This window comes from Macaca nemestrina, chromosome 6 (genome assembly GCF_043159975.1).
Source record: "Macaca nemestrina isolate mMacNem1 chromosome 6, mMacNem.hap1, whole genome shotgun sequence".
Lineage (NCBI taxonomy): Eukaryota > Metazoa > Chordata > Mammalia > Primates > Cercopithecidae > Macaca > Macaca nemestrina.
This window is the reverse complement of record NC_092130.1, coordinates 121,865,176-121,892,645: the sequence shown is the minus strand read 5'-3', so window position 1 is coordinate 121,892,645 and position 27,470 is coordinate 121,865,176. Positions and strand designations below refer to the sequence as shown.

Sequence of the window (27,470 nt, the reverse complement as noted above, 5' to 3'; positions counted from 1 at the left end):
ATCTACAGTATTTTTTTGAAAGGCCACTTTGGTTCACATGTAGGATTTTAAGATAAATGTGTTTGATCTTTGTTTTTAGATTTCTAAACTCATATTTTAAAGTACTGTATTTACATTTCTTCTCTCATCCAAAGTGGAGCTTTTCTTATGCTCTTTTAATTACCTGAGTCTTTAAATGTTAGAACTCAAAGGTAAAAGATTTATCTTTGTGTAAATATGAAAAATATCTTCAGGTGCAAAATTATCCTTTGGGTTTGACCCAAGTGTTTTTACTTTTTAAATCTCCTTGATCCTGTTGCACGGAGAGAACATGACTTATCCTTGTTTAATATTGTAGCGAGTTGCCAAAGATAACTATTGGTTATTAATCTTATTTATTTTTTTACAGTCTTTTATATTTTAGGTTAGTAGATACTTTTCATTTATTTCTGTAAGCAGGACTTTAATTTTGATTAAACCTAAAAATGATTTATTTTTCCTCAGCTGTATTAGTGTACATTGGTCATTGAAACTCAGTGATCATTGGACTCAGTACTTTTTGTGTTAATCACATTCTGAAAATGTGACTTCTGTGTTAAATTTTAAAAATATTTTTTCATTGGAAAATTATGAATCTGTCATTCAGCTTCTGGAAACAAGGATTTGTTCCACATCATAGTGGACATAGAAGGTCAAACAGTTTAAGCAGAGATATGCACTAATGTAGATGTTGCAAATTCTCTCATCACTTGATCCTCAAGCCTTAAGTTATCAAAGTGGACATCTTACTTAAGTTGGCAGATAATTCTTTTGATGATGAGTAAGTAGCAAATGGAAATATTGTCTGTATCATCTTTCCCCTTTATGTTGTAACACATTGCCAAGGCACTTTTAAAATTTGCTTTAATCAGGTCATTCAGGTTTTTTTTTATTAAATTTAAATAAGGATTCTGTCTACTTTTCATCTCATTACTGACTTTTGAACAAGTAAATGACTGTGTTTGCATTTTAGATTTAAACTACAGATACATGTTTCCATATATAACATATAAGCCAGGAATGTTACCAGTTACTCCTCTCCCTCCCCTGCTTACTACCCTCTCACCAGTATACTCCCCTCCCTCCATAGAAGCTCCCACAACAATTTGGTATATATCCTTCCAGACTTTTTACACTGTATGTATATGCATATATTTAAGTTCATATATCTTTTGGTGAAATGTCATGATTTTCTTAGTATAAGTTTTTCACATTTGTTATTAAAATTATGCCTAGATATTTTAGTTTTATCACTATTTCAGATGAGGTTTCTTCATTACATTTTCTAGTTGAGTATTGCTAATATTTAAAGTTGATTTTACATATAAGCCACATTATGTACTGTCTCTTTAGTTCTCATGGTTTTTCAAGGGATTCACTTTGATTTTCTAGTTGTATAATCCAACAATAGTGGCAGTTTGTTTTCTCCTTATAGCCAATTTCTCTTTCTTGCCTTGTTGCATTGGCTAAAATTTGCAAAGTTGAATATTAGTTATGATATTCAACATCCTTATTGCCTTTTCATTTTTTAGCAGAAATGTTTCTGATATACTAAAATGGACAAAGTTCTTTTCTAATCTTGATCTACCAATAATTAAAAAAAAAATCAGGAATGGGTATTGAGTTTTAATGTTTTTGTAATATCTATTGAAGGGCATTTTCTTCTTTAATCTGTTGATGTAGTGAATTTCAGTTATATATTTTCTAATCCAATTATATGCTCTATAATTGGATATGGATTTACTATTTTTAAGTAATATGTGTTTGGTAATATGTATTTAACATTTTTGCATTCACCCAATCAGTGGAATTGGCCTGATGGAGGGTGGAGGGAGTATGCACACATAACTTCTATAGCAGAATATAATTTTTTTTTTGCCCAGCTATTTGGCATTTCTTACATCAGAATATTTTTAAAATAACAAAAGTATTTATTAAAATATTGGTTTTAATATTACATATTTTTTCTCTATGGTCTTCATTATATATGTCTGGTATTTGCAGAAAGATAACCACCTGATATTTCTGAATGGTGCTAATCAAACTAACAGCATTTAGAGCCACTTATAACTGCTATTGATACTTAAACTAAAAAAATAAATAAATAAGCTAAGCTTCCCAAGAAGAAAGTCATTCACTTGCTGTTCTGTGCCATTCAGAGGGCATCTAAGAAAAATTTGCAGTGCCAAAATGTTTCACCAATATATTTTATGCATGAATAGTTCTCTTAGGTAAAGTCAAGAGTCAGTTGATATTTATAATGCTAATTTTTATATTGTATTGATACTTAGATCTGTTTTGAATAATATTAAATAGGCTTTGCTCGTAAGCAGAAAATGATCATTGAAATACACCAATGGTAGATATCGTCACAAAGTTTGTTTTATGGTGTAGAACAAAAAGCAATTCGCCAACCAATGTTGGACATTATAATTATGAAACAATTTTTGGTATCATTTTATTGGTTTACTGATGTTCATTAGTGTGTAGTAAAGTATATGAAATGATATTGGAGGAAAAATAACCTAAAATCAACCTTGGAAATATGAACAGATACAATGTATTATTTTGCCAGGCTTAATATTGCTTTTTAAACTTTATTGAAATATACATTAAGAAAAGTATACAGATCAGAAGCATACAGCTTTGTGAATTTTTACAACCTGAACACATATGCATGTGAGTAGTACCCAAATTGAGAAACAGCATTTCCAGTACCTCAGAAGTTCCCATTTCATCCCATGCTTTTTTTGGATTTCAGCCTTCCAGAGGTAACCACTGTTCTGACTTCTAACAACATAGATTAGTTTTGCCTATTTTTTTTTTTTTTTTCCACTTCAAGAAAATCATCCTTTATGTGCTCTTTCGTGACTGGCTTTTTTGCTTAACTTTGTGAGATTTATCCATTGCACACTGTTTATTGATGGTTATTTGTGTAAATTTGTTTGGGTTATTATGTATGATATAGTACTAAAATGAAGAATCTCACATATATCTTATAGTGGATATGTGGCTTTCTAATATGCTAATTAGTCCCTGAAATATTAGTCACTAGTTAATATTCAAACAATTTATATTAAGAAATAACAATCTATTAATTATCTGATCCCTAATGTTTCTCAAATTAATGACAGTAGCAACTTGATAAGTTTTGTTCCAACAGACAGTGAAATTACTGACAGATCACCTTGAACTTGTGGAGGATTATGCATTGTTGGAGTGGATCTGTTTGTTTTACTCTTAGTCTTGGAACCTAGTGTTAAAAAATAAAAAGGCACGGCCTTTCTGAAGTTTTGATAGAAAGCACAAGGTGTTTACCCACATTCTCCCTTCAGACTCAGTCTCCCCTGTAACAGGCAGCTGCTGAAATCTTTGCTCAGTTCTTTCAGCCTTCCCAGCTATCATTTTGAAGCCTTGCTCAATCATGTACAGTTCAAAAGCTCCCTGCTCTGTGGATTACTCCTTTCCAGCTGCTCTGGCAACCCTGGACTCCATTTCCAGGCACCTTGCACTAAGATTACAGCTTTCTGCTTGAGTTCTCGATGCTCCTAGCTTGTCTAGACTAGAGAATACCTTATGGGAAACACCGTATAAAGTTGGATCTAAATCCATTGTGGTTCCTTTTTTTGAAAGAAAACCCTAGTTTTTTTCCTGCTATTAGTCACTCTCTGGTCTCTGAAAATTATTTTTCTGTTTTGTCCAGAGTTTATAGTTAGATAAATCTGATATAATATTCTGCCATTACTCAAATTGGAACTTCAGTAATTGAGAAATGAGCAAATAAAGTCTAAAAATAAAAGCACAAATTATATTTAGTGGATATTGAAAAAGAGATTATATACAGTTGGAGGAGGGTAGGATGTGAAAGACTTCATGGAATAAGTTAGTATTCAAAGTGAACCATGAGGGATTATTTGAATGGACTTCCATATACAGATAATAGGAGAGTATTCCAAGAGGAAGGAACAAATTGAACTGATGGGAAAGTACAGCCTGCATTTATATAAAAACAATTAGCAACCTGATTTGACTGGTTGGTTACTTCTCAGGGGAGTAATTAAAAAGAAGGCTTGCAAGTAGTTCTGCCCATGTTATAGCAGTGCTTAAATGCCAGGGTAGAAGCCTGAAGTTAATGTGATAGACAGTGAAAACTATTTGAAATTGTTGAACTGGGCAGTGAGTAAGTTTGGGATTTGAACTTTAGGAAGACTAATCTTGGTGAAGGATGGATTGGAGTCAAGGAGGCAGAAAGATTAGTTAGGATGGGGTTATGGGAAGAATGAAAAAGAGCTTAAACTGGTGGTGACAGCATACCTAGAAAAGAACTGCAAAATACAGGAAATGAAGGAGAATGAGAAGGGTAGAAACTGAATGGCTGGAAGAATAGTGGCTTCTTCCAGTGGATGAATGTTGTTACTATTGGATACAATGGATATAAGTTGTTACTATTTGATTTCTATATGTATGTATTCATAAAGTGAGGATAATAATACAGGCTATACCATCTTTGCAGGAAACAGCTCTGGTCTCCTGGCTAAGTTTTCCTGCAATTTTTTCTGTCTTGTTTCTTATTCTCAACTAAGCCAGTGTGCCTATCAACACTTAACAGATTACTGCATCATATTTATGTTGACACTTCTGTTCTCAGTATGTATAGTTTAACTATCAACTGGAAATCGTGTGTGCTTTGAAAAGGAGGAACCAATATAAAATTATGATGTTAGTACTAATATAGCCAGCCATATGAAGCTCTTTTGCTTACAAAGGGTAGGGGGTGGGTTATGATAAAAATATATATAATTATAGAAATCTCAGAGTAGCAACCATGGTCTGTGACCAGAACTTTGGCAGCAGTAATTTGTGGGTCTTCCCGTTAGTGAGAGGTACTCCCCATGTATTCTCTTCTCATATCTTTCCACTATCCAAATTACCTTTTGAATCCTCCTTTATATATTCTTTACTTCCACATTTCTAAACAATGTTTCATAGAATGCTATATTATTCACCTCTGAGAGAGTCACAATAAACATTTGTAGCAAACAGTGTTCTACCTTGTTGTAAGAATAAAAGTGGGGCGGGCACAGTGGCTCACGCCTGTAATCCCAGCACTTTGGGAGGCTGAGGCAGGTAGATCACTTGAGGTCAGGAGTTCGAGACCAGCCTGGCCAACACAGTGAAACCCTGTCTCTACTAAAAATACAAAAATTAGCCAGGTGTGGTGGTGCATACCTCTAATCCCAGCTGCTTAGGAGGCTGAGGCACGAGAATTGCTTGAACCTGGGAGGCAGAGGTTGCAGTGAGCCCACATCACGCCACTGTACTCCAGCCTGGGCGACAGAGTGAGAGTCCGTCTCAAAAAAAAAGAAAAAAAATTAAACAATTAAAAAATTTTAAAAAATAAATAAAAGTGACATTTCTTGAAGTTGGCTTTTCTAAAGAGCCTATGTAGATTTGTAAACATTAACACTGTACTACATTGAAGAATTCAATTGGATGTCAGATCTTGGAGCTTTATTTTTTTGTGCTTTAAAAGAATATTGTTAGTGATGGAAGGTTTGTCAAGAGTGGATAATCTTCAAAAAGGAGACTCAGAAGAAGTTAATTAAAAAAAAACAAGAATGTGTTGTTGCATTTTCTTGGGTAATGATAGTACTAGCAATTTTACACATCAGTAATCTTGATAGTAAAATTTAAGTTCCATTTAAGAATCCTCCTGGGTTTTTTTAATTCATCTCAGATTTTTTTTTAGAGTTGAATAAAATTGTTAAAGACTAACTGAATGCCTTTGCAATTATGAATTTTATTATTTGACAATACATATTAGAAAATCTCCCAAATTTAACACAGAAAAAGGTATTCCAATTAACAGTTTTAAAGAGATTATTACAAATAAAATATTCCATCGGTAATGTACTTATTTGATTTTATAGTAGCTGTTTATTTTATTTTAAATATTGATTTTGTTTCTCAGCCAAAGCTTAATGTTAAACCTTGGAAAAAAATTGTTTCTTACAGGGCTGATCCCTTATCCAACATGGTTCTAACCTTCCGTACTAAAGAAGATGCAGTTTCCTTTGCTGAAAAAAATGGTATGTTTGGTCTGTTTTTGACAGAGTCAAGATACGGTTTTATGTTCTTACCTTAATTAAAATCAATCGGGTATACAGAATTTGAGTTGAAATCCAGTGCTTTCAATGTATCTAATATTTAATGTATCTAATCCAGTGGTTTCAGACTTTTTAATCTGCGTCAGAACACCCACCTCCAAAAAAAAAACCTAAATTGGAATACTCATCTAACATGTAAAAGACAAAGTGCTCTAATTTAAAGTACAGACAGGGAATGAAACTACTGAACACCTACCTTGTTTATGAATTCGTCTGTAAAATTACTAACATTTGGTTAAACTTAATTAAACATATATAGCAGCCTAGTCCAGTTTTGACACCTCCATTTACAATTAAGTTCTTTGAGCCAAAATGCAATGCCAAAATCTAGTCTATTAATCTATTTAATAACGCTTCAATTATTTGAAAATATTGTCATATTGCCTGTAAAATTTCCCTTCAGCCTAAATGCCCACATTTGCTACTTTTCTAGATATGGTGGGCATAATACCAACCCTAATCTCAACTGTATAATAATATTAATGTGGCCTAAGAGTATATTCGCTTTTAGGGCAGCCACCTAACATCATTGGGTTATATTGATCTTGCTATCAACAAAAATGCAAAATGTCTTCCTTTTTCCTTATTTTCTGCTGTTAAGCCAACATAGTATAGTGAAAGGAAGTTTTGTAGTCAGACTAGTGTGGATTCTAATCTTGATTATGCCACTTTGAAGCTATATGATTTTGGATTAGTTTCATAATGGACAATGTTTCTTAGTTGAAATAAGGGTACCTACCTCATGAGGCGGGAGATAGCTGATACATAATAGATACTCTACTTGATAACTATTAGTTCTGACCTTCATCTCCCTCCAGCCAGTATGTCTGCTGTTTGTTTTCCTTAGATTCAAATGCACTACTAAACATTTGTACCTAATGTATCCTGTTATTCTAGTTTGTCAAATTGAATTTGTCTAAGTGCATCGTCACTGTAAGGCAGTATATAAAAATAAGAGATTATTAGTGTTGTCTAACATATCTGACATACAAATGTGAAAGCCCTATAAAGGTTATAATCTAACATATTTGCTTTCTTTTCCACTTGGTATTGTATAGCTTATGATTAAAAGTCTGAAGTTAACCTATCGGCCTTTGAATCTGTGTTGAGTCACTACCTGTATGACTTTATACTTCTGTTTCCCCATATGTGCAATGAGAATTACTATGAGGATTAAATGAGTTAATAAAAGTAAAAGTGCATAGTTAGACTAGGGTCTCACAAATAGTAAGTATATGATAGTATATAAATATATCCTATTATGTTATTAATAGACTTTTAAAAACTTTTTTCAAAAGGTTCTTAAGTGTAATTCCTTATTTATACTTTCTTGGCAAGTTCCAAGTTTCTTAATTACATAATTGTTCTTAAAAGTGGTCTTTTAAAATATTCTTTTGACTTAAAATAACATTGCTCTCTTTTTAAACTGTAACATAGTTATGGAAAACAGTTCCATTAATTTTTTTATCTTTTCAGCTTACCATATTTCATGTCCAACACTTTGAAAATTATTCCTTTGAAGTCTGTGACGTGCGTTTAATAACAGGAAATCTAATTAAATTGTTAAATCCCTGATTAGTCCTTCTCTAAGTGGTCACAAGGACTGCATGACTACAGTTGCCATGTGAATTGCCGGTGTGAGCTCACCACTGTTCCTATTAAAATCAAGTGGCTTTCTCATCTGACTTCTACCTCCCCAGGAAAGAAAATTGAGGAACACTATCAAAGTCTATAGAAAGTGTAACTTTAAAAAGCCTAATGGTTAGTGACATAAAATTGTAGGCTAACAGTGAATCAGGAATTTTAACCTATAAGATAGCAGAACTATGTCCTGTCTTGGTTACTGCTTTGTGCCTAGCACCCAGCACAAAACCGGACATATAATGGACACTCAATATCTGATGGAATAAATGACTTTCTAAAATATATTTCTCTGGCCAGGCACAGTGGCTTATGCCTGTTATCCCAGCACTTTGGGAGGTTGAGGTGGGTGGATCACTTGAGGTCAGGAGTTGTAGACCAGCCTGGCCAACAAAGCAAAACCCTGTCTCTACTAAAAATACAAAAATTAGCTGGACATGGTGGTGCACGCTTGTAGTCCTAGCTACTCAAGAGGCTGAGGCGGGAGAATCACAAGGCGGAGGGTTGCAGTGAGCTGAGATCCTACCACTACACCCCAGCCTGGGTGACAGAGTGAGACTCAGTCTCAAAAAATAATTAATTAATAAATAGAAAGAAACATATTTCTTTACTCAAGAATTTGAAACCATTCTCATCTCCTGGAAACGTCCTCAATGATTATTCCACTCTTGATTTCGCTATAGTACTTACAATCTGCCTTATTTATTTAATGTATAGCATTCTATGTCTTTAAATAGATAAAGCCTGTTTCTTCAGCTACAGTGGAAGCAAGATCTAAATAAACACCATTGAAGCATTACAGAAGTGGAGGTGGGGGATCTTTTCCAAATTCCACAGCATCCCCTTCCTTCTGATTTGCCCCTCTTGGGTAGGTAAATAGTAGTGAAGGACATACAAATGGATCCGCCCTGTCCCCCAGCTAAGTCATCTGTTGTCAGCTAGTGCTATTGAAGGTTGAGTGAACCAATGTTCTGATAAGTTAAGGCATTAAAAAAAAAAAAAAAGTTCAGATGCACTACTATGTAAAGACTACTGGATTAAGAGGCTGGTAACTAAGATTCTCATTCCACAGTGGTCTGCCTCACAGCAGAACTTGAACAAGTCATACTTCAGTACACTTAGCCTTTTAGAAGCATATTTCTTTATCTTTGAAATGAGAAGTGGATTGGGTAATGTTCAAAACCTATAGACTTAAGGATGTTAAAGCCCATGGGCTAGTTCATATATGTCTTTATTTCTTTGCTATCTAGCCCAGTGCCCTAATCATATGCTGTCTAGGGGAAAATGAGTTTTTGTTAATACAGCTGATTCTGTGTTAACAGTAAAATATGACAAAGGTTATACATTTATGGGCGTTAGTGCTTTCCTTTCAGTAGTATCTAGAAATAGGAAGTTAGGGTAAAACTGCCACATTCCTACACAAAAGATGATTTGTATATCATTTATCAAATTATATTTTATATTAATGTAGCCTAAAAGTATATTAGCTTTTGACAGTTATCAAATTGTATTTGATAATTCATATACAAATCAAATATCAATTGTATTTGATATACAGTTGATTATTTGTATATCAATTCAGGGACTATTCTGAAAATAAAAGCCTACCTTTCATCACCTTAGTTTTTTCATTTCCCTTTTAAATGTCAAATAAAAAGAGAAGTCATGAGCATGGTTTCCCTTGACATTAAAGATTGTAGAAAATCAATACAATAAGGGGAGTAAGATTTTCAGATTCAGTTGCTTTCTGGAAAACTTTTTTTTGAGAGGGGGTGGGGAGACAGTCTCACTCTGTCACCCAGGCTAGAGTGCAGTGGCATGATCTCTACTCAATGCAACCTCCACCTCCCAGGTTCAAGCGATTCTCCTGCCTCAGCTTCCTGGACTACAGGCATGCCACCACCATGTCCAACTAATTTTTTTTTTTTTTTTTGAAGAGACAGGAGTTTCACCATGTTGGCCAGGCCAGCCTTGAACTCCTGACCTCAGATGATCCACCCGCCTTGGCCTCCCAAAGTGCTGGGATTACAGGCGTGAGCCACTGCACCCAGCCTTACAAAACATATTTAATGCCCCCTAATTATATTTTGAGACTTGGGTAATAAGTATTATCACCACAGAAAGTAACATAAACACTAAATCATGAGCTAGGCACTATGCTAAGTGCTTTTCATTCTCATTTAGTAACTCTATGAAGCAGGAACAGTTATCTCCATTTAATTGTTCAAGGAAACAGGTTTAGAGACATTAAGTAACAGGGTCACTGACATACTTACAAGAAGGTGAACAAGTTTTACTTGAACAGTGGTGTTTATTCATTTATATATGGTCTATGACTGCTTTTCAGCTACAGTGGTAGAAAAGTAGTTGTAATATAGACTATATGGCCCCAGAGCCTAAAAATAATTACTACTTGGCCCTTTACAGAAAATTTTAGGTGATCTCTAGTCTAAACTGTTATGTATACTGCCTCAATACTCTGACATTTGTGTAAGTCCCAAAATACCTTTTATTCAAACATCTTCAGAAGTCTATGTTTAATAGACAAATTCCTCAACTGATAATTCAAAGTTCTTCACAGTATAGGCACCAACTTATTACCAAAGCACTAACAAGTTTTATCTTACTGTGTTCCAACTCTACTTTCTGCCCTTACATTCCAAACCTGCTATACACCTTACTCCCTCTACAAGCTCATTAATACTGTTCTCATTCTTATCCCTGCCTATGAAACTCCAGCCTAGTCTTCAAAGTCTATTTCATATGCTGTCTCATTTCTTGATCCCTTTTCTTATTCCCCTCCTTCACTCCCACCTCCCGTCTACTACTGGATGAACTCCTCTTTCTTCCTTTTAACTTTCACAGTAATTTGTTCCTTTCTTGCAGCTCTTATAGTATGGTTTTCTCTTTTACCTTTTTTGTACTGCACTCAGTCAGAAGCATGTTGAACACACCCTATTTTATGTCAGCGCTATATGGCTAGGCTCTGGGGATAGTTAAATAAGGCATGGTCTTACACTCAAACTGTAATATTTTATCCTGCCTATTGGATTATAAGAATTTACCAGGGAAAACAAGTCCTATTTATATTTTAATGTGCTCAATAAATATTGGTGAATTTTAACAGCAAATTTAGTAATATTGTAAATGATTCTCCAGATTATGCTTTAAACTTTTCTTTAAATCACCTTAATTTGGTGACTTACTGTTTTTTTTAGAAGAACTGTTAATCTGTTAATTCCCTGTAATTAGAAACCTGAAGAAAGCAAAGTATAGTAGGATGATTAACAATTTATTACATTTTAGTGTGTTTGTAAAATACAACTAATGAATGTTTTCCTGTCAAGTTAATTTGGAGTTTATCCTGAGTTTATTAAGGTTTAGCATCCTGAAGTGTATTGAAACATACATAAAATGATGATTTCATAATGTTTGAATTGCTTCCAAACTGTATGTTATTTATTCTAAACTCTCCCTTTGATAGGATATCAAAACCTAGAGAAGTTAACAAAACAAGCCCCAGATCAATCACATTGCTTCTGACAACGCCTAACCTTCTAGATTCCAAGTCCAATGGTTTTCCTGATACTATGATGCTAGTAGATCTTAACAAATAATAATCTGGATCTACACGAATCCAATATGGTAGCCACTAGCCACATGTGATTTTAGCTCTTGATATGTGTTTAATTCGAATTTAGATGTGCTGTAAGTGTAAATGCACACTGGATTTCAAAGATTTAGTATAAAAAAACAAAATATCTCAATTCTTATTTTATGAAGTGATAATCTAGAAATATTGGACTTAAGTAAATTATTAAAATTAATTTTATATATTTCCTTTTATTTAATGTGGCTACTAGAAACTTATGTATGGCTTACATATTTCTACTGAACAGCACTGATATATTTAGCAATATACAGTTTATACATTATATATATATTCTATGTAAATAGAATATTCTATATAAATAGTTCATTAAATAATTCCTGTAGTAAATGTGAGAAACAGGAAAATCATATCCAACTTGGAAAAGTTCAAATGTAATACTTCTTAAGAAATATAGTTCTGTTCTTCAGGTACTCTTACCTAGAATGAATTAAGGATATGTAGAAACTCTTGTTACTTATAAAATAATATAGAGATACTGTAGGTCTCTACAGAGATACTATAGTGTTCCTATAGTATCTCTAGAGTATAATATAGAGATACTATATATATATTTACTATATAGATATATGGAATAGACTATAGAGTATCTCTAGACTATATATTATATATATTATATATACTATCTAGATCGTATCTATATATAGAGATAATATACTATATATACTCTATATAGTGTACTCTAGAGATGCTATAAGTTTCTATAGTATCTTTATAGTAGAGATAATAGGGAGGGATAATAATGTAGGGATGTACTGTATACCTATAGTATCTCTATAAGTACACAAGTTCCCCCATTAATCATCTGTTTTCAGTTCTTAACCAAATAAGGTATTATGCAGGCTCATCTTTTTATATAAGAATACTCTCATTTTTGAGATGAAAAGAAGTTCTCTTTATCCTGCTATTGATAATTTCTGCAGCTGTCCCCTCAGCTTATATCTTTTTTGCATAGCTCGCTCTTCTTTACCTCACTTCTTATGGAAGGCTGGTGTTCTGAAATTGGGGAGTGGAAAAGAAGAAAAGATTGAATGTTCCCTATGACTTCTTTTTCTCCCTTTTTCCACTACCATGTCCCCAAACATACTGACACACAAAGCAAATATAAATAACCCCTGATTCTTTTAGCCTTAACCTTACGGCCTCATCTTAAACATCTTAAGCTCAGCATCTATTCCAAAGGAACTCTTTAATGATAACGTTTCTTTGTAAAGAGGGAAAAAGAATATCTGGGGTTTCCTCTGAAATGTAGATGAACCTCAGTTCAGTTCTTTGTGTACTAAAAAGACTCACCTTTCTCACCCATGTGGCTTTTGTCTTTCCTTGTGTTATGTAGTAAGTGACGGGGTAGAAGGATCGGGGTGGAGGAAGCTACATCATGGAGAGAGGAGGTGGAAGACAGCTGTGGAAAATTTGGACGGTGGAAGACTAGAATCTACTACCATTTACATGCTAATGAAAACTAGAAATGGCCTTTTTTCCCCCGTTTGATCTGATTTGAAACTTTGTGACTTTTCTCTAGTATGTCATTTTACCCCCTGTGTTTTTCTCATTGTTGTTAGCTATAAAACTCTTTGAAATTCTCAAAATAAAGGAAGGTTTCTTTCAGGAATAGGAGGGCTGAGGACAAGCTGTGAAACTGCATTCTGTTCATAGTGGGTCTATTGAGGTGGAAAACCCGCCTCCGAAGTAATAGAAGGTAGAAGCAGGGAAGGAAACAGGTCTGGCCCTGGATCCAGGAAAATAAAGAAAGAAATAATTGGAGATGTAGCTTAGTACTTAGAATTATCCCAGAAGTGAACATCAGTAAGGTCTGGGCTTCCACCTAACGTAACTTCTTATGAGGGTCTCAACCTCACATCCATGTATCTTAAAAAAACAAAACGAAACAAAACAAAAACTCAAAGGCAAGAATCATGACTTTCATATAGGTATAAAATGCAAGTAAAAGAATTTATTTTACTCATATAAGGGGACAAGGCAGATATCATAACCAGTTTAAAGTAAAAGTCAAAACAGCGCTAATTCGTGTGAAATAAAGAAATGTAGTGGATTGCAAATAGAGACAAAATTGGGTTTTGGTGGGGGAGGTCTATTAAGTAGAACACAGGACAGAAATTACATGTGTATCAATTGTGTACAACCTAAAAAGAATTGCCCGGTAGCTAAAAGATAAGGAACTGATCTAAAATCTGACCTGGAAGGGAAAGGGTGTGCTAGAAACAATGCATAGTTTTCCATTGAAACAAAAATTTTTATTTTTCTATTCCTTCTCCGTTTTGATTAGGAGATAATCTCAGCGAGAGATTATTTGTGATCACAAAATAAGACTGGTATGATAGTTAGCCTTATTATTTACATACGTGTAGCAAGAGTGTTAATTTGTCATATACGCTTTCTTGTTTGCTTTGGTGAAAGTTTTTACAAGGAATCTCTGATTGGACTTTTAAGTCTCTTGAGCTAGGAAACCACGCTGGGAACTTGCCACTAGATTTATTTGGTATTACCTTTTAATTTGGGCAAATTCCTCCTTTCTCAGGATCTCCAAAATATCCTAAGAGTCCTTGCTACCATAAGACTGGGAATCCTATAAGCCAAGTGCGAGGCCACTTTTCCCAGAAGGACGTATTGTTATTGGACATATGCAAATAACTATATTGTCATGAAAATAAGAATACTCAATTAGAGTTTCTGAATTCTGGAGGAGTCATGGAGAATGAGATATTATTTACAAATATTTCAATTTACAAAGTAAACTCTACTAAAGTGTAATGAGTTATAGATACCTTAAGATGAAAGAGAGCTTTCTTACATGTACAAAGAATACATTGAGACAATATCAGCAATATTCCAAACATAAAATTATGATCGATCCTCATCAGTTCTTCAGTCCTATATAATTATTATTTGTTCTACTGGATCATAAATGTATCTGCTTCTTGACTAGCGCTCTGGATATCCTGACTCAGTCTACTTGTATGGTCTTAAAATTAAGTGATGGCATCAAAAGCCTCTACCCTCAAAGCATCTGGCATGGGCCATTTCCGCAGGGTTCTGAGACAGTCCTTGTTTGTTGAAGATAAAGCACTCTGCTCTGTAGCTGATTGCAAGAGTTTGCCAGGAAGCATCAGAGTAAAACAAAAAAAAATAAAAACTATTTGTAGATTATAAAAGACAAAATGGCTGTAGTTAACATTACTGGTAATTTTATTTCCTTCTTTTTTTTTTTTCTTTTTTTTGAGACAGAGTCTCACTCTGTTGCCCAGGCTAGAATGCAATGGCGTGATCTTGGCTCACTGCAACCTCAGCCTCCTGGGTTCAAGCGATTCTCCTGCTTCAGCCTCCCAAGTAGCTGGGACTACAGGCGCCCACCACCATGCTCAGCTAATACAGCTAATATTTTGTATTTTAGTAGAGATGGGGTTTCACCATGTTGGCCAGGCTGTTCTCGAACTCCTGACCTCAGGTGATCCACCCACCTCAGCCTCCCAAAGTGCTGGAATTAGAGGCGTGAGCCACCATGCCTGGCCCATTAATGGTGAGGCAGGAGAATGGCGGAACCCAGGAGGCGGAGCTTGCAGTGAGCTGAGATCACGCCACTGCACTCCAGTCTGGGCAACAGAGCGAGACTCCGTCTCAAAAAAAAAAAAAAATTAAAGTGAAATATATGGTTAAGAGTTCATAGCAAGAATAATGCAACTTAATCCACAAACGTTTTCAGCAAAATATCTGGTAATGTGGTCACTTAAGCCTATTTTCAAAGACAGTGAATATTCATCTGATTTATAAAAATGAACATATTCTTTTATGGAGAAAAAATCTTGAGATACGACATAATAATACTGAAACATAACATGAATATGCTTGGCATATATTTAAAATATATAAATATCAAGTAAAAAGATTTAAGTCTGGAGTATGTCCTAAATATCAGTATATTAATAAAACTCAGAGAAGTGACATTGATTTCCAGTTGACATTTACTGGCCTAGAAGATGCAATATTTAAACTACAGAAGTAAAGATGCAATCAAGTGAATGTTTTTATTAAAAATTACAAATTATGACTGATAAACTATACTGTAATTATTTGTCGGGCAAAGCAGTACAAGGACTCAGGTAAATAGAACACATCTTGAGCAGTGAAGGCATATAATTCCCCAGGAACTTACCATATAGCATAAATTTTGGTTAATAACACTTTTCCCATGAAATATAACCTTGGGATGGCTAAGGATCTTTTCTGAATTGACAACTTTTCTCATAGTTGACAGCTCTTCCCAAGTAGCTCATTAATTATAGCATATAAAATAAACCTAATTCTTTTTAGCACCTCTGTTTTCACAAAATGAAAGAATATATCTTTGTAATTTTCCAGAGGCCCTCTAGGGAATGTCAAAGATAATTCTAGGTGCAATTATATCCTGAAAGTTTTATTTTACATTTAGGATTCAGTTGTGGGAAGGTAAATATCAAAAGTTGTTAGGAGATGTGAACAGTTAGGATAGATATAGAATCACAGGTACCTGAGAAATGATATGTGGCCACTCACTGCAAAGTCACAATAAAACTTAAACATAGAAAGTAATATGATGGTAAAGAACCTTAGCTCTTAGCATTCTCTTTCTCTTTCTGGCACAGTCACTTTACTTGAGGACATAACTATTCTCTTTTTCCTTTAATAAACAAAAACATATCTCATAACCTTGCATGCAGAGTTTTACCTCTCTACCACCATTTCTCCTATTCGAGTTTCATTTATATGTATCTTTTAACCAAAGTGACTGATTCCATAGAGAAACTGGGAGATGGATAATTGAAATGGTTACACATCAGCATTTTAGTAGACTAGCAGATCTCATAAATACACGTAACTTTCTATAGCTATATGCATTCCTTATACTCCAGCTTCTCCAGGTGGCAAAAATGAAAATGTTCACTAACGAACCCAGAGATACAGCCTCTCTGTAGCATATGAAAATAAGTAGCAAGAGTATATACATTTAAAATTTTGCTTAGTAATTATAGTGGAGAAAATATGTCTTTTCTCACCCATCACATAGGTGCATCTCCTATAATAAAGGACAGTTAAAAATAGAAAAGCACATATTTAATGTAAATTTTATGTGATACAGGACCCTTCAGAAATGAAAACCCAAAGAAACAGGAATACTTGTTTTTTTTATGCTAAATTTGAAGAAGAAGTACATTGTGTGTGGAAATATGACTGGATAAAGAAAGTATGATCCAGTAGTAATAAGCTAGAGAGAACTTAGCCAGGCCTGTTTGTTCAGATTCTTCTCTTAAGTCCATCCCTCTGTAATATTCTTTGCCTCTGGGTTATAGGGCACATGAATGTCTTATGATTTCTTCCATGAGAAGGCCAGGGAATTATTTTATGGTCTACTTCAAGGTACAAGGGTGGGAGGAGGTCAGAGTGGCCTTCTCTGTTTCTTCAAATGCCAAGGTGCCATTATTTTAGGGTAGCATGTCCTGAACCCTATCATTATCAATGGATTAGTATTCTGTCTTACTTAGAAGAGATCTAGGGTTCACAACTAATTGATCACAACCGATTACAGATTTCGTTACTCCTTTTCCACTCCCACAGCTTGACTCCACTAGTCTTAAAAAATAATTAAAAAAATAAGTAAAAGATCTGGATATCTAATAAATATCTATTAATTACTTGACGATCTTGGAAATTAATTTTGAAGGTGACATATTACAAAACATAATTATTGTTGAAATAAAGTTGTCAATAATGAATCAATTTGGTTAATCATAGGTTTACATTTTTCATGACTAAACATTAAACAAGTAATTCTGGCTTATTTGATCAGTAAACATATTTGGTAATTAAAAAAATACACAAGTGGAATAAAAGTCTGTTTGTATATTTAACATTGATAAACCAGAGAAAACCTTGCTGTTTTATTAAACCAAAATTATTAGTCTTGTTTGTCAAGATTTACCTACACGATATGAACTTGAAGTCTCAAAATGTTTGTTAGTTGCTCTAAGAGTACTCTTTAAGTACTCTTAAAAATTTCTAGCACACTGAACGTATTAGAAGTTCCATTTTCTTCTTCTCTGAAAATTTTAAGATTCAATTTACATAATCACTTATTTTTCTCTATAATCAGAACAGAGTTCCTTAAAAAGACTTTATAATCTAATTCATCAATGCCACCTAAAGGTAGAAAAGCCTTAAATACATGCACAGTAAGGCTTTTCTCTATACAGACATTGATAGACATATAGTCACACAGAGTTTATAACTTCAGTTCTAAACTTTCAGCCATTAGTTAATAATACAAAATGATGAAATACCAAAGAGCTGTTCTTTTCTGAGTACTAATTCTTAATTGATTTGAGTCCAAAATAGAATAGATTAACAAACTAGATTCTCCATTTTTTTCCTACCCAACAGAGAATAGACCTCTATAAACCATTAATCCATTTACGGGGATCATCAGATGGTCAGATTGCAAAACCAATTCCCCAGATTAGTAGAGAGCAAAAGACCAGAGTCAGCAGAATTCTCTTGCTGCTGGATTCACCTTTTAGAGCCAAGAAAAGACGTATGCAGGCTTAAGCATAAGGTATACCATTTCTTTGATGAAGAAGTTTGCCTGCATTTGGTCGATAAATCTATAAGATGTCTCAAGGGGACCTCCAAAATTGTTAAATTTTCCAGAAAAAGATACATTGACTCTAGCATAGATATACAATAAACATGTATTGAAGGATTTTACTCATCTGATATAAGGGAGCAGGGCAAATGTTATAACCAGTTCAAAGGACAAGTCAAACAGCACAGATTTATGTAGGGTAAAGAAACGTTGAGATGAATTGCAAATTGAGACAAAACTGATTTTTCCAGGACTGGGTTGAGAGGGGAGTCAAAGCTACGAGAAAGGACAGACTTTATGTATCTATCAGTTATAGGTGATTCTCCTTATTTACAGTTAATGTTTTTTGTTTTTTGTTTTTTGAGACGGAGTCTCGCTCTGTCACCCAGGCTGGAGTGCACTGGCACGATCTCAGCTCATTGCAAGCTCCACCTCCCAGATTCACACCATTCTTCTGCCTCAGCCCCCCAAGTAGCTGGGACTACGGGTGCCCGCCACCATGCCTGGCTAATTTTTTGTATTTTTAGTGGAGATGGGGTTTCACCGTGTTAGCCAGGATGGTCTTGATCTCCTGACCTCATGATCTGCCTGCCTCGGCCTCCAAAAGTGCTGGAATTACAGGCGCAAGCCACCGTGCCAGGCCCCACAGTTACGTTCTTTAAAGTCACTATGAAACACTAAATTAGCAAGAATTCTTATTCCTGGGGATATACATGGTTAGGTTCCTGCAGGCCTCTGGTCACATAGTTTGTCATCTGACGAGTACATAACCTTTTTCTATGTGTGTTTTTGTTTAAAGACACCTTATTTAATACAGTTAATTCATCAACATTGAACTCACAACCAACAGCACTATAACTCATGCCTAAACAAAGCTTATCTGAAACACGTATTGGCACATCACAGCTTTCTTGGAACACTAGATAACATTTCAGCACACTGTTTGGGGACCATTTTAAACAGTGAAATTACCAAAAACCAGCACAGAAATGCAAAAAACTGGCACTAAATAGAGCACAGAAAGTATGCTTGTTTACAGTATGAGAGCTGAAACAAGAAGGCAGAGCATTATCCTGCTTCCCTTCATTTAGAAATGTGTGTTACAGGACTCAAATTTTTTGGCATTCTCCACATGTCACAAATGACCACAGAAGCACCATGGGTGTTGATTTAGGAGTCACAAACTTTAGTTAATAGGTGAATTCACGAAAGATTTTTTTTTATATACATAGCTTTTTCCTCCCAGTGTCTAATCCCGTATCCTGTCTGTGGCTGGGAAAATACTGCTAAGGCAAGGGCGACAGCGAGCATGCAAGCGAGAGCGCGCGTGAGAGCTAGAGAGAATTATATATGGTGGCTTAGTGACATTTCTGATATATTGTAGATTAAATAGGATTCTGAGAATTCCTATGAGTAGCTTGCAGATCTCTGGGAGTGGTTTTTGGCTATTTGTGTAGTTTTTTTCTCCAGAAAAATGTGTTCTAAATTTCTAATGACTGATTTTCAGATGTACTTTTGGAACACAACAGCTGGAGTAGTGGATTACTATCTTGGTTTGTTTTGTGGCAAATGCTGAATAATTCCAACTACTCTTTTGAAGATAATAGTAATATTACATAACAAGTATATTATTTGAAAAGATAAAATTTCAAGGAGCCGTTGACTGTCACATCAAAGCAGTTTTGAGAGGTGTCACAGCTACAGCAGGTGTAGGGTACTACTAATCTAACAAATATTTCAGGTGCCTCATGTTTTCACCTTATTTGCTTGTTTAAATCACTTTATATAAACTTATGGGAAGACTTGCTTTGCAGTGTATCCAAAACTGCTGTTATTTCTCCATAGTATTTTCTAAAGATCTAGGATACTTTTACGTTATTCTGAACCATTTACCCCCTACCCTACCCTACCCCCATATTATATATCTAATTGGCAATTTCAAAGTAAAGATACTTTTAAAGTGAAATTCCTAAAAAGCTATTTTTCTTTTCTGCTCCTTAAAATTATATGTTAGGGTTATGCTCTGCTTTCAGCCAGATATAATATGGGTGCATAGCCTGGTGAAGAATCTAGAAACCTGCCAAGTACCAGTGTACTTTGCTTTGGCCTCCCAAAGCTTTGCTCTTCTGATCCCATGCTTCAGTTGGAAGTGACTGTCAGTTATGTCAGTTTGTGCCAAATTATGTGATAGTTCTTGTTCCGTGCACAAATGGAGAGTAGGAAAAAGCATTTAGCTGTTCACTTCCAAACTCATGTCAGGGTTTGAGATTAGGTTATTAGAGAAGAAAGACCTTTAACAGAACGTCAATCAAGGTTGAGGTAAAACATTTCGCAAGCAATAAAAGAACTGATGGATGTTTGTATTTTTATATTACTGAACCATAAATGAAATGATTCTGCATAAAAATGAATTGATTTTATTTTTCTGTCTTATATGTGGAATTTGTAAGTTAATTGTGGCCTGGTTTTGTTCAGAGGTTGGGGATTTTTGGCATTTGAAAATATTATACCATTTATATCATAGGAAATAGAATATTCCAACCACAATGTGGAGATCTACAAAATAAACTGGCATATTTCAGAAAAAAAAATTGGGCATGGGATGTTAAAGATCACATTTTAAGTTTACTACAGCATTTTCCAAAGGGAAGTGATACTAGGGCTTAAAGTTCAAGCTATTTTTGTGAAAGCATTTTAGTGTGTGAAACAGCAAAGGGAGTCAGCTTCTCATCATTTAGGTGCTGGTAGTTGGGTTTGTGGCAAATCTGTGCCATATGGCTACTGTCCTCTAGGAAGTGACGGCAGCACTGGGAGCTTTACCCATCCCTGGGGCAGCTGCCTTGGACTCCATTGCTTTGATCTTCTTCTGTTGCACAGCTGGGAAGAGCAAGGGGCTGGTTTTCAGTACCCTATAGGACAACATATGGGACCATTATGATTGTAGACTATACCTTCATTTTATATAAGCATATAAGCATTCTTCGGAGAGTGCAAGTATTTTCACTTCCATGTTCCCATTCAGAAAAACAAGTTTGGGCTCTTTCTTTAAAAAAAAGAAAAAATATATATATATTTATCTATTTTAGGGTTAAAAAGGACACTGTTATAGAAATTTAAACATTTAATATCTATATTTTATTTCTTGCAAAATATATTCTTTCTTTTTAGCAACAAGTTTCAAATAGGAAGTAGGAAAGATGAGTATAATTTGTGTAACTTACCTATTCTTAAGCACACATGCTTAATGTCCTTTCAAGTGTTGTCCTTTTTAGCTCAACTTCACTGTTTGCTCAGGTAACCTTTATATTCGAGTATAGTGGGACCAGTAAATTTGTTCATCCAGGCACTGTAAGGAGGAGGATGCTTGGAAATGTGATCAGATTCTTAACAGTATCTCAAAAAACAGCAAATGTTTATTATGATGACAGCCCTACATAGTAGAAAAGTTTTCTGAATAATGAATAGAAAATCCAAAGATGTCCGTGGATTCTTTCTTTAGTTTTAGTCTCTATTGTGAATTGTCATTGGACTTCCTCATATACTCCTTTGCATTTAGGGAAGCACAGTTGCATGTGCAACTTTGGAAACAAAGTTGTTTATCACAGAGAAATGGGAAGATAATAAATGTTTTGCCCTACACATCCTAACAATCATGAGTGGTCAGTGGTAATTATATAGAGATGGATCTTATTAACAAATGCAGGCTTCTTCTGTGTGTATTTTTGTTTGTTTTTCACAGGGTGCTTTGCCCATCCACATTCCAATCCCTGTCATGATACTTCTATTTATTGTTGTTATCAACAATAATCTGGCAACTGTAATCTGGCTCACAATTCCCAGGAGCCAGCTCACTCCTTAGTTACCAGGAAAAAACCCAAACCAGTTGTTCTTTTATGTGTATAAAACTTCATTCTTCTCACATTGCAGTGACCCTGACCACATTTTGAAACTCCATAACCAGAATAGATATTAGATCTGTGTCTGAGATCTGATGTAGTACAGAGAATTCTCCCTGGTGGCTGAAAGGATAATTGAGTGAATGAGAAAGTGACTATCAGGTTTGTGTTTGTGTGTATATTACTGGTTCCTAGATATTTGAGTGCTTTCTCATTTCTGCAGTTTCTTTCCTAATGTCTTTATTGACCTGGTGAGTGTGTGTTGGGAGGTAGTAAGAGGAGAGAGATTTAGGTTTCTTACCTATCATTTGGCAAGAAAAGATTATGGAGGTCTTGGGTTAATTTTCCAGCTGTCATTATAACCAAATACAGAATCTACACTAGAAACCATTTCCTTCCTCACAATTGTGGGAGAGCATATGTGGAACATAGATTTCCCAGGGATTCTTAAAAGTCTTTTCAACATATTTTTTCAAATAAAAGGAAATGAATGAAATAGATAAAACTTGTAATTGCAGAATATTTTTAAAGAAATGCAGTTTTAGGCCGAGCGTGGTGGCTCACACCTGTAATCCCAGCACTTTGGGAGGCCGAGGTGGGCAGATCACAAGGTCAGTAGATCAAGACCATCCTGGCTAACATGGTGAAACCCCATCTCTACTAAAAATACAAAAACTTAGCCAGGCGGGTGCCTGTAGTCCCAGCTACTCTGGAGGCTGAGGCAGGAGAATGGCGTGAACCCGGGAGGCGGAGCTTGCAGTGAGCTGAGATCGCGCCACTGCACTCCAGCCTGGGCAACAAAGCGAGACTCCGTCTCAAAAAAAAAAAGAGAAAATAAAAGAAATGTAGTTTTATTAATAAAGTAGTTAGGTGTTAAAGTCCATCTGGGTTAAAATCCTGGTTTTGCCACTTATTAGCCCTGTGACCTTAGGCTGTTTATTTTCTCTATATTTTTTTAAGTTAATGTAAAATTAAGATATATACAATGCCTTCCTTATAGCCATGCAACCTATAAACTCCATACATAAAATTTCAATAAAAATACATTTCAAGCACTCAGCATGGGGACTAGAACATACTACCTAGTGCACCAGGAATGCTCTTGCCTCAGGGCCTTTGCAGTTACTGTTCTCTGCCCACTTCTCAGGGAGGGAGGGCTCCCCTGTATACCCCATCTAAAATGTTTTCTCCTTAGTACTTACTAGGATGTAATACACATTTTTAATTTAGGTATTACTGTATTAGCACCTAATATACTATATACTTACTAACTTTTCTTCCCCTACTAACTTCAAGAAGTTCAGGAAAATTTTGTTTTATTCACTAGTCTGCCTCCACTGTCTAAAAACAGTCTCTGACATGGAGTTGGCAATCAATAATATTTATCAAATGAATGGCAATGCTTGGTAAATATTGTTATACCTCCTTTATTAAATTGAATATTTTTTGTAATTATCAGCATCGTTTGCTGGTTAATATGGGAAGTGCTTAAGAAGTTTATAATTTTAAAGTTGTTATGCTCAGATCACAGTATTAATTTGCTTACCAAAACCCGTTTCTGTAGTTAATAACTAGGTTAGATTATAGCTAGCTATACCCAAAACATCACAAATTCAAATTTAGTGGGCTCTAATGTAATGGAAATTTATATAGAGACATGGTGCTAGGAAGTTGTGAATCAAATTTGAGGACCAGATAATACTTAACATTTATTGAGTGCCTACTATAAACCACAAGAGACAGTGTAGCATAATAGGTAAGGCGTAGCCTCCAAAATCTGGCCAGCTGTGTTTAAATCCTGATTCTGTCCCTTCTTGGCTGAGTGACCTTACGCTAGTTACCTAACCTCTCTGAGCCTCAGTTTACTCAGCTGTACAAGGGGGATAATATTACTTCATATAAAGGTTCTTTCTCATAGAACTCAATAAATGTTAAGTGGGGGTGCTTTCTAAGCACTTTACATGAATTATGACATCCATATGAAGTACAAGACGTGTACTTTAATCCTCATGACAACCTTATGAAATATAAACTTTTCTTATGCCCTTTAGTAAATTTTTTGAAATGGAGATAACTACTTGTTACGTACATACTTTATAAGTCCAGATTCTCTTAAAGTAAGCTATAGCTTTGTAACTTTTTTTTAATGGATAAGAAAGTTCTCAAAACGTATTTTCTACTCTGTGAAAATAAGATTATGTTGAGCAAGTAAATTAATATTTTCTCTCCTGGATTCTGATGTTTCATTTGCTTTCCTGCTTCCCCATTTCCTTATAGTTATTGGACTTTCTTTGGAGATGGAGTTCCAGCAGTTGGGAATGTAATATTCTGTTATGGATAAAGTAGATTAAAAGTTTAAATTAAAATACTCTGTTAAATGTTGTTACTTTCCTTTGTGTACAGTAGCAGTAGTATACTTTGATGAGTTGAGTTTCATAGGCTTAACTTTTGTGGTAAAACTGAGTACTAACTAAGGGACTATTGAAATGTAAGCTTTGTGGCAGAAGGTACTATACTCACCAAGATCAAGAAGCTCACTTAATTAGACCATATAATAATCACATTTTGGACCTTTTATACGTGACTGCATGATACAGCCATGAATTAGAGGTTTCAAGATGAGTTCTTTGAATAAAATCCTAAGAGAAGAATAAATTACAGGTGTGGGAAAATGGATTTTATGAAGAAAAGTGAATGTTACAGGAGTTGCCTAGCTTAGGGAATAAAAATGACTTAATTATATTTTTAAGGAGGAGGATGTTGATTTGTTTCCCATGTTTTAGGAGAACTACAGAATAGAACTTAGTACAGAAAATGTAGACATACATATACCCAGTTTTCAAAATTACAAAATGCTGAAAAGACTTTGGATGGAAAATATAAATACTCAGAAGAGAATAGACAACTTTGATTAGTGGCCCTTACTTTTGTATGCATAAAAATCTCCTGGAATTGATAGAGTGTAGTTTCCTGGGTCCCTACCCGAGATTCTGATCTAGTGGGCCTTTGGTCAGGCCTAACAATTTGCACCGTTTATCGGGTACTCGCATGTGAGTCCAATTAGTGAGATAGCCCTTGAAATAAATGTTGAAAATCTTTTTGAGTTTAATCAGTAGCCTGTCCAAGTCCAGGAGGTTGAACCAAGTAAACTCTCATGGTCCACTTAAACTATGTAGTAAACACACGCACCCACACACACGTACATATTTTTCTATATCCCTTTGGAAGAGTTCTAAACTAACTCTTGTAAAGAAACCAATTTTTGGAAGAATAGTGAGGTTGGTTATGTTGTTCATCGCTCTTCATTGCAACTGTTTTTAAAGTCCTTTGTTAAACCACATAGAGCAATGGAAATTTTAATGTAATACATAGATATCAGTAATTGAACAAGGAGAAACTGAATCATAGTTTACATCTTTAACTTGAGATATGGTAAATAATCTGTAGGCAATCTTTTGGACCCTTTTCTCACAGAGGATTATAAGGGAACAAATAGTAAGTATATCTCAGATGTGTTGACATATACTCTTGATGATAAGTGAACATTAAGTTACAAAAGCTAGCCTCCGCTTGCTGTGCTTTTCAGGTATCCTCTTTAATTCTGTTTCTGTGGATTTGTCTTTGTTTTTTCCTCCTAGGATGGAGCTATGACGTTGAAGAGAGGAAGGTTCCAAAACCCAAGTCCAAGTCTTATGGTGCAAACTTTTCTTGGAACAAAAGAACAAGAGTATCCACAAAATAGGTTGGCACTGACTATATCTGTGCTTGACTGTGAATAAAGTCAGCTGTGCAGTATTTATAGTCCATATACATCGCTTAATCTCCTAATAAATTTGACCTTTAAACTATATAGATACATTTTGTGGTGTCTATTTTAAATGTCTTTTGATGGCTCAAATTGGGCATGTTTCAATTTCCTATATATAGAGAAGATTTGAGGTGATCATACTTCTGGGAAATCTTGGTACTTAGAATCTGTTAACAGGAATGCTTGAAATCAGCTGCAACATTGAAGTTTTATATTTGTTTTTTATAGCCATTCTCAAGTTAATATTGTTTATAAATCACCAGCCAACATTATTAAAATGTTGTCTTAGAAATTGTTTTATCATAGGTAGAGAAGTACACGATAACACTGCAGTCTTACAAACTTAAACCCCTGTCCCATCATTATTAAAGTTCTCTTCTTTTAATTACTACTTTATAATTTACTAAGGTACTTTGAGCCTGAATGAATTGCATTTCATAGTAATCTCTGCCCAGAAATCAACACTTCCTGATTATGAGGAGTTCAGGTGAAGATTTCATATTCTTAGGAATTAAGACTCAGAGAAAATAAAAATCAGTTCATTCACAGGGATTGTAATATTCAGTTGTTTTTTTGAACTATAAGCAGATACATGCTTTTATTGTTAAACATTTAGGTCATACATTATGAGTTAAACAAACACATGCTTTGTTTGGCTATTCAAAAAACACTTTGTATACTAACCCTCATAATAACCCTATTAGCAGGAACTATTATTTTACCCATTTTGCAAAGAAAAGACAAAAATCAAGGCTGAAAATGATTAAATAGTCTGCTCAAGATCACACAGGTCATGCACTGTGGCTCATGCTTATAATCCCAGCTATGCAGAAGACTGAGGTGGGAGAATCACTTGAAGCCAGGAGTTCGAGACCAGCTTGAGCAACATAGCAAGACTCCATCTCTAAAAATATATACATAAATAATTTTAAAAATAAATAAATTAGCCTGGCATAGTGGCATTCATGTGTAGTCAGCTACTCAGAAGGCTGAGACAGGAGGATCACTTCACCTCAGGAGGTCAAGGCTAAAGTGAGCTATCATGCCACTGCACTCCAGCCTGAGCAACAGAGTAAGACCCTATATCTTAAAGTTATGCCAGTCCTAAGTGCCAAATCTGGGGCTTGAACTTATGTCTGTCTGTCTGCAAAACTCATACTCTATTTTTAGTTATGAAAATAATTAAAAATAGCTAATGGAGTTAATGGCAGATGATTTCTTAGGATTTTTTTTTTTTTTTTTTTTTTTTTTGTTGGAGACGGAATCTTGCTCTGTCGCCAAGGCTGGAGTGCAGTGGCACATTCTCCGCTCACTGCAAGCTCTGCCGCCTCCCGGGTTCACCCCATTCTCCTGCCTCAGCCTCTCTAGAAGCTGGGACTACAGGCACCCGCCACCACGCCCAGCTAATTTTTTTGTATTTTTAGTAGAGACGGGGTTTCACCGTGTTAGCCAGGATGGTCTCGATCTCCTGACCTCATGATCCGCCCACCTCGGCCTCCCAAAGCGCTGGGATTACAGGCGTGAGCCACCGCGCCCAGTCGATTTCTTAGGATTTTTAATGTTACTTGATGTTTCCAAAGTTATAAACTAAATATATGTTTTCTTACAACTGCATTTCAGAAAACAATAGCACATT

At 35.0% G+C, this 27,470-nt stretch overlaps 1 protein-coding gene across 2 annotated transcripts in view; it reads left to right on the top strand.

The window, feature by feature from the left end:
- LOC105499367 (NADH:ubiquinone oxidoreductase subunit S4) overlaps positions 1-25,876 on the top strand; it is a 116,293-nt gene extending 90,417 nt beyond the window's left edge. Inside the window, exons 4-5 of one of the 2 annotated variants that reach the window (XM_011771914.3) lie at positions 6,034-6,107; positions 25,665-25,876. In XM_011771914.3, coding sequence (XP_011770216.2) covers positions 6,034-6,107; positions 25,665-25,768 — 178 coding nt within the window. In that variant the 3' untranslated portion in view covers positions 25,769-25,876. The remainder of the gene's footprint in view (positions 1-6,033; positions 6,108-25,664) is intronic. The other variant, XM_071098941.1, reaches the window with a different exon arrangement.
- Positions 25,877-27,470: the final 1,594 nt, after the last annotated feature.